General features: G+C 42.0%; 1 protein-coding gene across 1 annotated transcript in view; it reads left to right on the forward strand.

The window, feature by feature from the left end:
* DNAH7 (dynein axonemal heavy chain 7) overlaps positions 1 to 16,762 on the forward strand; it is a 531,149-nt gene that overhangs the window by 15,297 nt on the left and 499,090 nt on the right. The window contains exons 4-7 of the mRNA XM_056535765.1: positions 7,055 to 7,232; positions 8,883 to 8,970; positions 11,904 to 12,084; positions 13,127 to 13,199. Coding sequence (XP_056391740.1) covers positions 7,055 to 7,232; positions 8,883 to 8,970; positions 11,904 to 12,084; positions 13,127 to 13,199 — 520 coding nt within the window. The remainder of the gene's footprint in view (positions 1 to 7,054; positions 7,233 to 8,882; positions 8,971 to 11,903; positions 12,085 to 13,126; positions 13,200 to 16,762) is intronic.

Below are 16,762 nucleotides of genomic sequence, written 5' to 3' on the forward strand. Positions count from 1 at the left end.
ATCTCTTGTGAAAATGAAAAATTTGGGGCTACAGCAACAGGTTAGTGTAAAAAGATGTAAAACCTGTAGGGTCAAAATGCTCACTGCACCCCGTGTTACATTCCTTGAGGGGTGTCGATTCCAAAATGGGGTCACATGTGGGTGTTTTATGTCAGAAACGCTACAACTATTAGCCAACCCTATGCAAATCACGAATTTAGGCCTAAAATGTAAATGGTGCGCTCTCACTCATGAGCCATGTTGTGCACCCGCAGAGCACTTCACGTACACATATGGGGTATTTCTGTACTCAGGAGAAAATGCTTTACAAATTTGGGGGTCTTTGTCTTCTTTTATCTTTTGTGAAAGTTAAAAGTATGGGGCTTCACTAGCATGTTAGTGTAGAATTTTTTTTTTTTTTACACTAACATGCTGGTGTAGCCCCAAACTTTTCTTTTTCACGAAAGGTAAAAATAGAAAAAGCCCCCCAAAATTGTGAAGCAATTTCTCCCGATAACAGAAATACCCCATATATGGCCCTAAACTGTTGCCAGGCAAATGCAACAGGGCCCAGAAGTGAGAGAGCTCCATGCGCATTTGAGGCCTAAATTAGTTATTTGCATAGGGACGGCAGATAGTTTTAGAGATTTACTTACATTCGGTGTACCAAAACACTGCAGTTAGTAAATCTCTGCCTTTTGCGGTATTTCCCAACCTGGGTGCCTCCAGTTGCTGAAAAACTGTGACTCCCAGCATGTTGGAAGTTGTAGTTTTACAATAGCTGGGGGCAACCTGGTTGGGAAACACTGCCCTACTGTGTTGATCCAGAGGAAGGCAAAAAAAAACACATGAGGCAGATGCCAATTTGCCCCATACCAGGGGGAAAAATTCCTTCCCGACTCCAAATATATCAGAATAAATCCCTGGATCAATGTTCTTGGGACTTTTTGTTGATTATTACAACCAGGGACTGGAATGTCCCTGTGTTGCCAATGCATTGTAAAAACGCTGTACATAGCCGTGGTCCCAAGCTCATGTACAACGTCACCAATGCATTGGAAAAGAACAAAAAAGCTGTGTACAACGCCGTATTCAGGCTCGTGTACAACGCACTTAAATTTGGGGAAGAATATAAATGGGGTAAATCATAAATACTCCACAGACGTATGGTAAGCCTTGAACCTTTTCCCTTTTTTAGCGCAAACTCTGCACCTTTTCTGGGACCGTCCTTTTTTTCCAGTGTGGGGGACCTCCCCTGGAAAATGTTGCCCTGGTACGATACTCCGACCTACAGTTCCAGAGTTACTCGGGCCCTCTCCTTCATGGTTTTCAAAGATCAGGGCCTTGATCATTACCTCCTGGAACTGCAGGAATGTTCCTGCGTTGCCAGCGCTCCGGAATAGCAAAAAAGCATTGTACAATGCCATCTGGACCATGGACAATGCTACTTTTTTGTACCATCTCCTGGTTTTGCGCATGGCGCCATATGGTTTGAGGACTTGATCCAAGAGATCAACTCCTCCCATATATGGATTGTAATCCAGGATACAATCAGGTTTGAGGACCAGTGTTGCGGTACCTCGTACAGTGACAGGGGTGCTGCCGTTACCGTGAATGGTGGTCAGCATAAAGACCTCCCTCTTATCCTTATATCTGACCAACAGCAGATTTTCACAAGTAAGGGTTCTGCTCTCACCCCTAGGAATTGGTGGGTGATATGTGGGGAGGCCTCTCTGATTTCTCCGCACAGTGCCACAAGCGACAGTGGCTCTGGCGGAAAGGGACTTGAAGAGGGGATGCTTGTATAAAAGTTATCCACGTACAAGTGGCAGCCTTTATCCAGCAGTGGGTACATCCGTTCCCACACAATTTTCCCGCTAACTCCCAGGATGGGGGGGGGGGCATTCTGGGGATTCAATGCGGAAATCCTTCCCTTCGTACACCCTAAATCTGTAAGTGTACCCTGAGGTACTCTCACAGAGCTTGTATACTATCACGCCATACCTTGCCCTTTTACTGGGAAGGAACTGGCAAAAATGGAGTCTCCCTTTGACATTATCAACATAATGCAAACATTTGAAAACTGCCTCAAAGCGTGGCCGTGGCATGGCCATACTGTAGAGGGGGGGAGGGGGGGGGGGTATATACAGAACATCCCCACTCCAGTATTGCCTAATGCTCGGCTTTTTTTTACTAAGCCCATATGCAGCATGAGGCCCCAAAATGTCCTCATCTCAGCTGCATTGACGGGGGTCCATCTGTCGGGCCTAGCCAAAAAAGCATTGGGATGCTGGGCCACAAACTGCTGGCCATACAAATTTGCTTGAGCCACCATCAAATTGACAAAGTCCTCACTGAAAAAAAAACGTAAAAAAGTCAATTTCAGTGAGGCCGGTGGTGTCAATTTGGATTCCTGGGCGGCCAGCAAACCCAGGAATCAGTGGCGCATAATTGTCCGGAACTGGAGTCCAGTCGGGGTCATCTAAGGGGGATAGTGCCGCTAGTATGGTGGACAGGGAAAATTGTTCAAGGGACAGGGCTACTAGTTTGGGGGGCCTCTCCTGACATTGCTCGGCGCTAGTGCTGCCGCCGCCTTCTAGGGGGTTCATCTTCACTGGATGAGGAAGAGGAAGAAAAGAGGAAGGTCGGGTCTTCCTCTTCCCCATCACTGGCGGATTCGCTGTCAGAGGCAAGCATGGCGTATGCCTCCTCCACCGAAAACATGGACCCTCTACTGGACATTAGATTTTTTTGGGGGGGACGGGATGGGACATGGGGGGGGGGGTGTTGTAAGTGTGTTTGTGTAAATGTAGTGTTTTCACTTACTTTATTTGTGAATAGTGTAAAGTGAAAAATGTGATGTGCTTTTGCAACAGTACAAAGGGTACGGTCAGGCCACACAGTGCAGAACAGCGACTGGAGGCACGGACCGCAAACCGCAAAAAAAAAAAGCAAAAAAAACCCGCAAGAGAAAAAAATGAAAAAATAAATATAAAAACGCAAGAAAATAAGATGCAAGAAAAAAAAATGGAACAAAAAGAAGTGCAAAAGAAAAAAATGTGACTCGAATGAGCAGGCAGAGCAGGGGAGGAGGTATTCAAACTATGCAGAGCACTACGATTGGCTGGACTGGTCGGACCAGCCATTCGCAGCGATCGGAGGGGGGGGGGGTGGCAACCCTGCCACCTCCCTCCTTTAGTGAATGGTGATTGGAGCTGTCTCGGACAGCTGCAATCATAATTTTTTCTCACAGGAGGCCATATTGCTCCGCGATCGCTGTGATAGGACTTATGACTTTACTGTCCAATCACGGCGTTTGCCCTTACAGGAGGGGGTTAAGTCCCCCCTAGACATTGTGTGAAGATGGCTGCTGTTAGAAAACAGCAGTCATCTTTACCAAATCACCCTGTCGGATGACGCTGTGGTACAAAACAGCTTGGATGTAAATGTACGTCCTGGTGCGTTAAGTACCACCTCGCCAGGACGTACATTTACATCCTGCGTCGTTAAGGGGTTAAATTAAGGCCAAACATACTTTCTGGCGTGGCTTACTTTAAACTGAAAGCCTGTTTGGCTTTGCTGCTTTGCGGTACTGTCGTAGTAACATGCTATCATGCAAGTCTTTGCCATGTTTCTAAGACAAATGAACAAAAAAGTCGCAAAAAATGTTGCATTTTACTCAGATTTGCATAAATACAGTAATTTTGTTGAATTTTTACTCCAATTTCGGAAAATCCTTGTAAAAGTATGGCAGTAGTGCAGTGGTACCACAACACTACTGCAAATGCAATGTGTGAGCACAGCCGAACAAATGCTATTTTTTTTTTATGTACTTTCTTAATAAGTTTATCTTTTTCAGCACGTGAAAATATTTTTTTGTGGGGCTTTTTTTTTTTTTTTTTTTACTTCTTTTGGCTTTTTTTTGTTTCTTTGTTCTCACTCACATCATTATTGGATTTGGATTATGATGTTTCAGATGGATTTTCTTCAGTGGACGCCTGAACCATCTCACAATCTCATTATGTGTCATTTGCAATTTTTCATCTGAATTTTGTTTCAGGATTTTAAATTGGTGCAAAATGTTTACGTTTTGGTGCGATAATTGGTGCAAAACTGAAACCTTGTATTTTCTTTAAAGCAACACAAGTGAGCTATGAAAAGAAGGGCATTATTAAAATTACTGAACATAAACTTCACAGGTTTTTTAACATGTGTAATTTTTATTTTTGTGATTTATTATTGGGGTACAACCACAAAGTGGTTTCAAATCAGGTATGTTCTTTTATTATTTTACCATTTGAAAGCTATGGACAACACATTGCTCATTATTCTTTATAATAATATTTCATTTATATTTTATGTTAGCCATTGTCACTATTCTTGATGGGAAATTTCTTTATGTGGAGAAGACTTTGGGGATAATGAAGTTAAAGAGGCACTGTCATTGTTAAAAACTTTTCATATATTGCAGGACTGATTATAATATGACATTTCACAATATACACCTGTTAGAATTTTTTTTTTATTTTCACCCAAATTCAAGCTCAAAATAGCCAGCACTAGGGGTCGCCTGTCTTTTAGCCAGACAGACTAGTCTAGATTTTACAGCATACTGGATACCGGCCATAAAGCATACCGGTATCCAGTATAGGAGATTTCTATTGTGTATGCAAAACTACAGATAAAGGATGTGTGGACATGCTGGGAGCTGTAGTTTTAAAACAGCTGGAGGCAAGACTGCTCTAACACAGTTATTTACATTGCAGCTTCAGTTGTTACTAAACTACAACTCTCAGCATGCTGAAATAGTCAAAGCTTTCTCGGACTCCTGAATGACAAAGAAGTTGATCAGACATTCCGGAGTCTGTGAAAGATGAATGACACACATAGTGACAGCTATGCTGATTAGCATCCAGCTTTACTAGGAGAAGATAAAACAGATAGAACATGTATTCATAAAAATGCTGTACTTTTATCTAAAAAATCCTTGCACTAATTTTATAAAGATCTATTCTTATATTTTTACATTTTATCCTGTTATGAATTCACCAAAATGTCTTCTGATTACTGCAGGCAAGCTCCAAGTATCTTCCTCTGACACATGACACAGCATAAAACCAGAGAGGAAAGGGTTACAGAGTAGAGAGTACTGATTGGCTGACTGAACAGGCTTGCTCCTGTGAGGGAGACAGACTGACACGCCCCCTCCAGCCTGCACAATGAAAAAGTAACTCACCAGCAGATAAATGCTTATATCTCTCGATATATAGGTCAGAGACACGTAAAATTTATATGCACATGATCAGGATTGGGTCCTGAGTAACATATCACTTTTTTTCTTTTTTTTGCACTATGACAAGTACACTTTATTAAACAATATTGTGCTTTATTGGGTTTTAGAGTTGACCAGTAAACAAACATTTACATTAGTTTTAGCTAGAAACACCTCTCAAAGATTCCACCTTTTAACAACATGTGCTTTTTAGATCCAGTTCGACTTTAATTTATTATATAGTACAGTGTATTTTATCAAACATAATATGTTATAGAGAAACAGAGTTCCAGCTCAATGAGGCCCTTATAAAATGCAGTGTTTCTTTTATTTAAAGGATATGTGCAGCAAAATACAACTTTTCCCCTATCCACAGCATAAGGGATAAGTGTCTGATCGCAGGGGGTCTGACTGCGGAGACCCTCGCGATCTCCTAAAAGGGGCCCCGCATTGCCGCTCTATGTGAGAAGCTAATGCGCATAGCGTCGACCTCAGAGAGGTCCCTCCACTCCCCCTCCCTAAACAGTTCTATGGGCAAGGCAGGGAGGCATGGATGGAGATACATGGAGGAGGCGTGCCAGCCACCACGTCACACTGCGGCCTGCACGCCTCCTGCACAGGAGAGCCGCGGCAGAGCCGTGGGCCCGTGCAGGAGATCGCGGGGGTTCCAGCGGTCGGACCCCCCCTCCCCCAAAATCAAATACTTATCCTGTGGATAGGGGATAAGTTGTCTTTTGCTGCAGATATCCTTTAAAGTTGCAAGACGTTTATTTTTGTCCTGGACATGTTTTTTTTGCCTGTTCTGGCTTAGCTTTAATCATAAACATGATCGAGCTAAGCCGAAGCATGTAAGACATTTATTTTTGTACTGGACAAGTTTTTATTGGCAACTTTGAATAATGTCCTTTATATAAGGGCTTTATGAGGGAACTTTGATTCCCTGTGTTGATGTGCTGCCTGCATGGCGTGTGGGCTTTCCACATATGAGAAGCATATGGGAACAGGTAAGCTGGCATTGTAGCTGCAGTTGCAGTTTACTGTTTTTCTATAATATTTTATGTCTGTCAGAGTTCTTTTTTTGTTTTATATGAGCTCTAAATCCCCTGCGTGGACATAGGTTTAAATGAAAAATGTCTGGCTGCTTGCATTCACCTCTAGGGGCTTGTGGCTTACTATATACTGTTTTAGTAAGTAAGTTAAATGTCTAAAGAGTCTCAACAATTTATTTACCGTAATCCATATCTACCTCAATAGACTGTCCTGACAAATTGTAAAATAAAGCAGTCTGAACACTATTAATATGGTTCTTTACTCTTTTACTGGCAATGTGCCACCTAGATTTATTATACCAATTAGAGAGATACTAAAAAACATGTTATTTTTTAAATGTGTTTCTATTTTTGCATTGAAACATAGTAAACTGTAGACTGGAGTGGACTCGAAGCATGCTCTGTGACCTGTGCAAAGGTCATTGCACAGTTTACTGTTTACTTTTTCTGCCTTTTGTTGTTAAATCCTGTATGTTTTGATAGTGAGGACACTGGTGAAACTTTTGCTTTGCAGGAGTGAAAGTGTCAGCTTATTATTAGGTTTAGTGGCCAAAATGTAAACTGCTGCATTTCAGTATTTTTTTCAATATAGATAGTAAAATGAAAAAATAGACGCAAAATATCAAAAACAACTTAACATTAAATCAAAAAAATTATTTAAAATCTTTAAAGATTAGGTCATTTTGTGATAACTATGATCATTTCTTTTAATGAATTGCAAATTGTCAGACATTTATTCTATTTTACATTTCAGGTTTTCTTGGGAACCCAATACACAACAGAACAAAACTCTTGAACTCTAGCTTTCCGAAGCAAAGACCTTCAAAATATGATGATTTATCAGCCATACCTTCTGTAAAAATGAGAAGCAGTTATTCCCACCCAAAGAAAGATCGTGAGCAATTCAGAAGTGCCCTTGTAGACATTATAATGTAAGTTATTCCTTCCAACTAAACAGTGCCTTAGTACATAATTCATTACAGAAATTATTCAAAATGTGAATTCTTTGAACCTTACTACTGCCTTAGTAATTTAAGCCTGTGTTTGAATCACAGTTGCTGTGTCTTATAATTGCATAGCAGTGTTAGTTGTAGCTTTATACTAAAACTTGTGGACACCAGTATTGTATGCCAAAAGATGGCAAAGTTGTGTTCTGGATACTTGCAATATTGTACTGAGGTGGTCCCTCAGTATTGTATTTTGGTCCTCCTCTCGCGGCTCTTTTTCCTACTTTCTAGATAGACTTGTCTCTGCAGTGTTGACCCACTCAGCCAATCACTGACTGCAGTGGTGTCCTGCCTCAGTCAGGGGATTTTTTCAATTTATTTTCATAGCAGGCCCAGTACATTAGACAATATTGCTAGAATTTGGAATACCCCATTAAAGTGTACCTTTCATTAACAAAAACCTTTAATTTAATGTAGATAATACTATTATATGTATATTTGTAATATACATTGATTAAAAAATGTGCATATTTTTGGATAAAAAAATGCTGTCCCTGGCGCTATTGCCCTTGTGTCTCTATGATGAGTCCAAATACACAGTGATGGCAGGAAAAACAGGGCTCTGTGCTGGCTCCTGCCTTGTCAATCATGCTGCTGTGTGAGCCAGGAGCGTGTTGCAGACCATCACTGCACAGAGCCCTGCTTGTCCTCAGTGCACAGAGCACTGCTTGTCCTCAGTGTATAGAGCCCTGCTTGTCCTCAGTGTACAGAGCCCTGCTTGTCCTCAGTGTACAGAGCCCTGCTTGTCCTCAGTGTACAGAGCCCTGCTTGTCCTCAGTGCACAGAGCCCTGCTTGTCCTCAGTGCACAGAGCCCTGCTTGTCCTCAGTGCACAGAGCCCTGCTTGTCCTCAGTGCACAGAGCCCTGCTTGTCCTCAGTGTACAGAGCCCTGTTTGTCCTCAGTGTACAGAGCCCTGCTTGTCCTCAGTGTACAGAGCCCTGCTTGTCCTCAGTGTACAGAGCCCTGCTTGTCCTCAGTGTACAGAGCCCTGCTTGTCCTCAGTGTACAGAGCCCTGCTTGTCCTTAGTGCACAGAGCCCTGCTTGTCCTTAGTGTACAGAGCCCTGCTTGTCCTATGTGCACAGAGCCCTGCTTGTCCTTAGTGTACAGAGCCCTGCTTGTCCTCAGTGCACAGAGCCCTGCTTGTCCTCAGTGCACAGAGCCCTGCTTGTCCTTAGTGTACAGAGCCATGCTTGTCCTCAGTGCACAGAGCCCTGCTTGTCCTTAGTGTACAGAGCCCTGCTTGTCCTCAGTGCACAGAGCCCTGCTTGTCCTCAGTGCACAGAGCCCTGCTTGTCCTCACTGCACAGAGCCCTGCTTGTCTTCACTGCACAGAGCCCTGTTTGTCCACCCACACTTTCTGTATTTGGACTCCTCACAAAGATACCCAGACAAACGTTTTTAACAAACGTATATTACAAATGAACATATAATGGTATTATTTAAATAATATAAAACAACAGGTACACTTTAAGAAATTTGGTGAAACGTATACCTTCGTACACATCCCAGTGAAAAGTAGACAATTGTTATTATTTTTTGTTGTTTGTATAATTTTTTTTTTTTTTTTTTTAGGAAAAATGATGGTGCTTCAGTGCAGCCTTTACATTTTGACCATCCTAGCTCATCTTCTGGTTCACCTTCAATAGATAAAGACATATTGGTAAGGATACAGGTTTACCCTTAAATAAAAATAAAAAAAGAGAAATCGCACCTAGTTCAAATGTTGCACATATTCAACTATAAATGTAATCATTTTAAAGGGGTACTCCGGTGAAAGTCTTTTTTTTTTTTTAAATCAACTGGTGCCAGAAAGTTAAACAGATTTGTAAATGACTTCTATTAAAAAATCTTAATCCTTCCTGTACTTATTAGCTGCTGAATACTACAGTGGAAATTATTTTCCTTTTGAAACACAGAGCTGTCTGCTGACATCACGAGCACAGTGCTCTCTGCTGACATCTCTGTCCATTTTAGGAACTGTCCAGAGTAAAAGGAAATCCCCATAGCAAACATATGCTGTTCTGGACAGTTCCTAAAATGGACAGAGATGTCAGCAGAGAGCACTGTGCTCATGATGTCAGCAGACAGCTCTGTGTTTCAAAAAGAAAAGAATTGCCGCTGTATTATTCAGCAGCTAATAAGTACAGGAAGGATTAAAAATTTTTTAATAGAAGTAATTTACAAATCTGTTTAACTTTCTGGCACCAGTTGATTTAAAAAAAAAGTTTTTCACTGTAGTACCCCTTTAAGCAATGTTTTTCTCTTTCTATAAGCCCAAGCTTCTGCAATTAAAAAAAATAAAATAAACCTTACCTCCTGCCGATCTCCCAGTGCCTCTGGTAATACTTCTGGGGCCCAACCCCATAGCTCAGCTAATCGCTGGGCACATGGGTTTCTCGCCTCTTTCGGTGATAGGCTGAGTACCAGTGTGACATATTGGGCCAGGGCACCAGAAAAAAGATCAGGGCCAGGGCTCAAAACATCACATTGCTGCTCAGCCAAACAAGACTTGCTGCGGCCAGCAATTAGCTGAGCTTCAGTGTTTTGTGTCGGCCCCAGAAGCAGGAAAAAGACCACACCGGAGGATGGGACCTTGATACCAATGGCATCAGGGGGGTGGTGGAAGGAAAGTCAAGGTTCTTTTTTTTTTTTTTTTTTTTTAAACATTAAAAATGCAGAGGAGATAACAACATATCATATACCGGAAAAAAGTTGGCACCACATGCTGCTGTCCTAATAAGCTAAGTGGAAAATATGATCGAAGTATATCACATAGCCAGATTGTGAAAAATCTAGTCATACAATTGATGACAGCCTAGAAAACTAAGGCTGCTTTCACACTATGAAATAGTTCCGTTTAGGAACTTCCGTCACCAGTTCCGTCACTATATCGGCGAAACCTGGCCATTACAAAACCCCTGACAGCCGTGACTAAATCGCATTGCAGCCTATGGGGTTTTGTAACTGCCCGTTTGCACCCGTATATGACCGTAATTCATTACGGGTGTTATACAGTGACGGGACATCGTGGCGGAAAAATTACTGCACTGCATGATCTCCTAAATATTACATAGTTACGTGGTTTGTAAGGTTGATCCAGAGGAAGGCAAAGAACCTCAATGAGGCTGATGCCAATTGCCCCATGACAGAGAAAATTCCTTTACGATTCCAAATATGGCAATCAGAATAAATCCCTAAATCGTTGTTCTATCCACATAAATCACTGCATATTCATATTCACTGCAAAAATGGTTAAATGCAAGAGTATTTGTAGTGTGCAATATTGTAACAAGTGAAAAAGACCGATCCTAAAGAGACTATCCAGCAACCAAGTGTCTTGTACTGTTTCAGCACATATCAGCACATGTTGTTTTTAACTGATTCAGTTTATTAGTGCATTCTGTGATAGAAAAAGTAAAAAAAAAAAAAAAAATGTATATAGTTTATACTATTTACCAGTGTCAGTTCATATTTTTAGGGAAATGTATACCCCTCTCACAAGGGGCCCCTTGTGAGGTGGAACTTTTTTATCAGTTTATTATAATATTTTTAATAAAATTCTATACTTTATTATAATTGAAGCACGATCTATGGTTCTTTAATTATAGTCTAATTTATTATATCCACTACACCTTCCTTGAGGGCTGGGTATTTTGTTGTCCTTTTTGTTTATTTTAACATTGGCACCATAGGTATAGGTGCATTACCCGTTGGTCCTCGGTAGGTTATATAATTGTGAGCTGCACTTACTTTTTCCCTTTTTTTCCTAGAGATTTGTAAATTACTTCTATTTAAAAATCTGAACCCTTCCAGTACCTATCATCTGCTGTATGTTCCAGAGGAAGTTCTTTTCTTTTTAAATTTTCTTTCTGTCTGACCACAGTGCTCTCTGCTGACATCTCTGCCCATTTTAGGAACTGTCCTGAGTAGGAGCAAAACCCCTATGCTGCTCTGGACAGTTCCTGACATGGGCAGAGGTGTCAGAAGAGAGCACTGTGGTCAGACAGAAAGGAAATTCAAAAAGAAAAGAACTTCCTCTGTGGTATACAGCAACTGATAAGTACTGGAAGGGTTAAGATTTTTAAATAGAAGTAATTTACAAATCTGCTTAAATTTCTGGCACCAGTTGATTTAAAAAAAATGTTTTTACGGGAAGTACCCCTTTAAAGTTGCCCTGACAGAGTCCTGTCCTCAACTGCATCAAACACCTTTGGGATGAATTGCAATCCAAGCCATTTGAATGCAAGAACTTCTCACCTAACTTCTCACCTCTCACCTGAACTCACAAATACTGTTTTTACTGTATTGGCACAAATTCCCACTGAAACACTGGATGCTGTTATAGCTGTAAAAGTGGCAATACGCTTACGACTATGCCTGCTAATTTCTGTTATCTGCATCCAATTCCCTGGCTACGGTCACAGCTGCTCTGATACTTTTTAGTGTTTCTGTGTCCTGGAAGCTGCTACTAATTGGGAATCATTCTAGGAACCCTGACCAGAGCATTTCTTCAGTGAAACATGAGTAATAGCACACTGTAGTATTGTTTAGCATGTTAACATGTTTAGTTCATAGTTTGCTTTTTCTTTTCAGAGGTACAATTACTATATAAGCCATGGGATTGACACTGAACATGTAGCATCTATGGAAGACTCATGGTTAGAAAATGTGTTACATTTGGTCCCTGAACACCTAAAGGTTTACACAGATAGTATTTACATTTTGTCAGATGAAATGAAAGAGGATTATCTTCTTAGTGTAAAGAAAGCAATTGGTGAGTTTCTTTTTTTTTAATCTCTTTTCGATATTGTAGCTTGTAACCCATTTCTCTTTCTATGTATTAGTTAAAGGGGTACTCCGCCCCTGGCATCTTATCCCCTATCCAAAGGATAGGGGATAAGGTGTTAGATCTCCGCGGTCCCGCTGCTGGGGACCCCGGGGATCGCCGCTGTGGCACCCCGCCATCATTACTGCACAGAGCGAGTTCGCTCTGTGCGTAATGACAGGCGATACAGGGGCCGGAGCAGCGTGACGTCATGGCTCCGCCCCTCATGACATCACGGCCCGTCCCCTTAATGCAAGTCTATGGCAGGGGGCGTGACGACCGCCACGCCCCCTCCCATAGACTTGTATTGACGGGGACGGGCCGTGACGTCACGAGGGGCGGAGCCGTGACGTAACGATGCTCCGTCCCCTGTATTGCCCGTCATTACGTGCAGAGCGATCTCCCTCTGCGCAGTAATGATAGCGGGGTGCTGCAGCAGCGATCCCCAGGGTCCCCAGCAGTGGGACCCCGGCGATCTGACATCTTATCCCCTATCCTTTGGATAGGGGATAAGATGTCTAGGGGCGGAGTACCCCTTTAAGTAGTCCAGTGATTTGAATCTAAGTTCTGCAGAATCTAAGTATGAAGGATACTATTAAAACCTTGGAAAAATCTTGTGTAAGCTGCATATAGCTTAAATAAAAATATTTGCATACTTGCCTTTCAAGTACATTGTGGCTCCTAGTAAATAAAAAAGAGAAGTGAAGCAATTGAAAGGTGAGCATGTGCCTGGTTTTATCTCTATAAAATATATTCAGCTTATATTTTTTCTAAAGGTCAGAAACCTTGAAGTAGAACATCTCATATGATTTTAAAAGCAGAAAATATGTTTAAAATAATGTACATAGATCTTTCATACTTTTCTAGTTACACGTAGGTTATCTAACTGCTCTATTTGAATTATGAATAGTATTCTTATTAGTAAGGTTTAATTTACCAATGAGATATGTATTATTTTGTATAAGAAAATTTTATTTTCTGTTTCTTTTAGTTGACTTTGTTTTAAAAGATCCAAGAGAGAAGAATGAGAAAAAGGACCTATCTCTGGAACCACATCGCTTAGAGTAAGTAATGTTTTTTTTTAACCTTGCCTTGTCACTGGTAATGTAGTATGCTAAAATAGGAAGCAGAGCAGCACCATAGGGTAAGTAAATCTAGAACAATAGGTAACACACTAGGTGGATTTAAGGGGGTATTCCAGGAATTTTTTTATTTGACTATGCTACAGGGGCTGTAAAGTTAGTGTAGTTCATAATATAGTGTATGTACCTGTGTGTGACGGTTTTCTCACAATTCTTATGTGATTATCGCCCCAATATTTATTTTTAACAGCATACAAAATTACTCATGTCTCGGGATTTCCCAGGTTGCAGTGCCTCGAGACCTGACATCACTAGTCAGATGATCAGAGGGAGTCAGTTCTGCTTCAATTCAGCAACAGCTGTAGGACCCTGGTTAGAAAACACTGTGTTTCAATGGGTGGGGTAGCTGATGTGTGGAAGGGAGGAAAGTGACCTCATACTTGCAATCATGGAACTATGGGATGTGTAGTTTAGAGAACAAAATCCAGCAGGAAATACCCAGTTCTGGCAGGTATGTACTAAAATCACCTTAGTTACATAGTTAGTTACATAGTTAGTATGGTTGAAAAAAGACATACGTCCATCAAGTCCAACCAGGGAATTGAAGGGAAGGTTGTAAGGGGATAAGGGAAAGGGATGTAGTTTTATAATTCTGCATAAGCATTCATTTTATTTTGTTCCAGGAATGTATCTAACCCTGTTTTAAAGCTGTTAATTGTTCCTGCTGTGACCAGTTCCTGAGGTAGACCGTTCCATAAATTCACAGTCCTCACGGTAAAGAAGGCGTGTCGCCCCTTTACACTAAACCTTTTCTTCTCCAGACGGAGGGAGTGCCCCCTCGTCCTTTGGGGGGGTTTAACCTGGAACAGTTTTTCTCCATATTTTTTGAATGGGCCATTTATATACTTATATACGTTTATCATATCCCCCCTTAAACGTCTCTTCTCAAGACTAAACAATTGTAACTCCTTTAATTGCTCCTCATAGCTAAGATGTTCCATGCCCCATATTAGTTTAGTCGCGCGTCTCTGCACCCTTTCCAACTCCGCAGTGTCCCTTTTATGAACAGGCGACCAAAACTGAATAGCATATTCCAGGTGAGGCCGTACCAATGCTTTATAAAGGGGGAGTATTATGTCCATGTCCCTTGAGTCCATGCCTCTTTTGATACATGACAATATCCTGCCGGCTTTGGAAGCAGCAGCCTGACATTGCATGCTATTCTGTAGTCTGTGATCTGCAAGTACACCCAGATCCTTCTCTACCAGTGACTCTGCCAGTTTAATCCCCCCTAAAACATACGACGCATGCAGGTTATTAGTACCCAGATGCATAACTTTACATTTATCCACATTGAACCTCATTTGCCAAGTGGATGCCCAGACACTTAGTCTATCCAAGTCATCTTGTAACTTATGCACATCCTCTATAGACTGTACCGTGCTACAAAGCTTGGTGTCATCTGCAAAGATAGAAACAGAGCTGTTAATACCATCCTCTATATCATTGATAAATAAATTAAACAGCAGCGGGCCCAGTACTGAACCTTGGTGTACACCACTAATAACCGGGGACCAATCAGAGTACGAATCATTGACCACCACTCTCTGGGTACGATCCATGAGCCAGTGTTCAATCCAGTTACAAACTAAAGTTTCCAAGCCCAAGGACCTTAACTTACCTGTCAGACGTCTGTGAGGGACAGTATCAAACGCTTTGGCAAAATCCAGAAACACTATATCCACAGCCATTCCTCTGTCAAGGCTTCTACTCACCTCTTCATAAAAGCAAATTAGATTGGTTTGACAACTTCTATCCTTAGTAAACCCATGCTGGCTATCACTTATAATACTATTATCCCCTATGTATTCCTGTATGTAATCCCTTATAAGTCCTTCAAACAATTTACCCACAATGCACGTTAGACTTACCGGTCTATAATTGCCTGGCGAAGACCTAGAGCCCTTCTTGAAGATTGGTACCACATTAGCCTTGCGCCAGTCCCTTGGCACAATACCAGACACCAGAGAATCTCTAAATATCATGAACAAGGGTACAGATATTACTGAACTTACCTCTCTAAGAACTCTTGGGTGTAGTCCATTCGGCCCTGGAGATTTGCTTACATTTACTTTACTTAACATACCTTGTACCATCTCTACATTAAGCCAGTTCAATACATTATATGAGGTGTTACCAGCACTGACCTGGCCAATGTCAGCTCCTTCTTCCATAGTATATACAGAACTAAAGAACCCATTCAGTAGCTCCGCCTTCTCTTGATCGCCCGTGACAACCTCCCCATTATCATTATTAAGGGGTCCTACATGCTCTGTCCTTGTTTTTTTTTGTATTTATATATCTAAAAAAATATTTAGGATTAGTTTTGCTTTCTTTGGCCACCTGTCTCTCATTTAGAATTTTTGCTGTTTTTATTACATTTTTACATGGTGGATAACACCTTTAACCACTTAAGGACCCTGGGCGTACACTCTGATGCCCTGGTACTTAAGGACTTAAGGAATACTTAAGGGATTCCGGTCCCCGCCGCTCGCCGGGATGCCTGCTGAAACCCCCCTTTCCCCCCCCCATGTCGCCGCAAAACGCCGGTCAATTCAGACTGGCGATTAGTGGTGATTCCGGGTCAATCGGGTCTCCGGTGACCCGGAAAAAAAGGGTGATAGTTTGCGTCCGAGAGACCACCTATCAACCTTTACCAACAGGAGTGAGGTGGCACGGGTGCCACCTAACGATCGCGTGATTGATCGGTCCGGAAGACCGATCAATCACTGAGCCTGCTGGAAGGTGATCGTGCGGTGATTGGACAAGTCGGGGGTCCCTTACCAGTCCATCAGGGCAGGCAGGGGTCCCTAGCATCGACATGGAGCGTCCCTGGAGTCGGCGGCATCGGCAGAGGTCTCCGGACAGCGGCAGCAGCAGCCTCCTCATTCTCGGCGGCAGGACACAACAGGAGGTGAGTTTTTTGCCTCCTGCTGTTGTTAAGCAACAACTCCCAGCATGCACAGCCAAACGGCATGCTGGGAGTTGTAGTTTTGCAACAGCTGGTGGCAAAACTACAACTCCCAACATGCCCTTTGGCTGTTTGTGCATGCTGGGGGTTATAGTTAGCAGAAAAAAGCAAAAATAGATCAGCTCACCTACTCTTCATAAATAGCACACCTCCGAGATATGAGTCCTGGAGTACAGAACTACACTCCCTGTAGACAATGATGAAAAATACAAAAGAAAAAATCCAGCTCCTGGTAAAAAAAACAACGTCAGTTCCCGTCTGACACGGGTGTAGAGTCTGAACCACGGTGGATTCTGGAATTGTTCTATTAGGTATTTAAACCCCCGTGGGACATGGTGTCAGTGCCATGACTAAGAGCAATAGCTCGAAATGCGTCGGCGTTCACTCTCCATTTTAAGTGACATGTCACTTGCCACTTGTTGTGACATCGCTTTTTAAATGTGCACTATTAAAAGTTAAGTTTTAGGATCCTTGTTTTTTACCAGGTGCTGGATTTTTTCTGTAGTATTTTTCC

This window comes from Hyla sarda, chromosome 8 (assembly GCF_029499605.1).
Source record: "Hyla sarda isolate aHylSar1 chromosome 8, aHylSar1.hap1, whole genome shotgun sequence".
In the NCBI taxonomy this organism is placed as follows: domain Eukaryota; kingdom Metazoa; phylum Chordata; class Amphibia; order Anura; family Hylidae; genus Hyla; species Hyla sarda.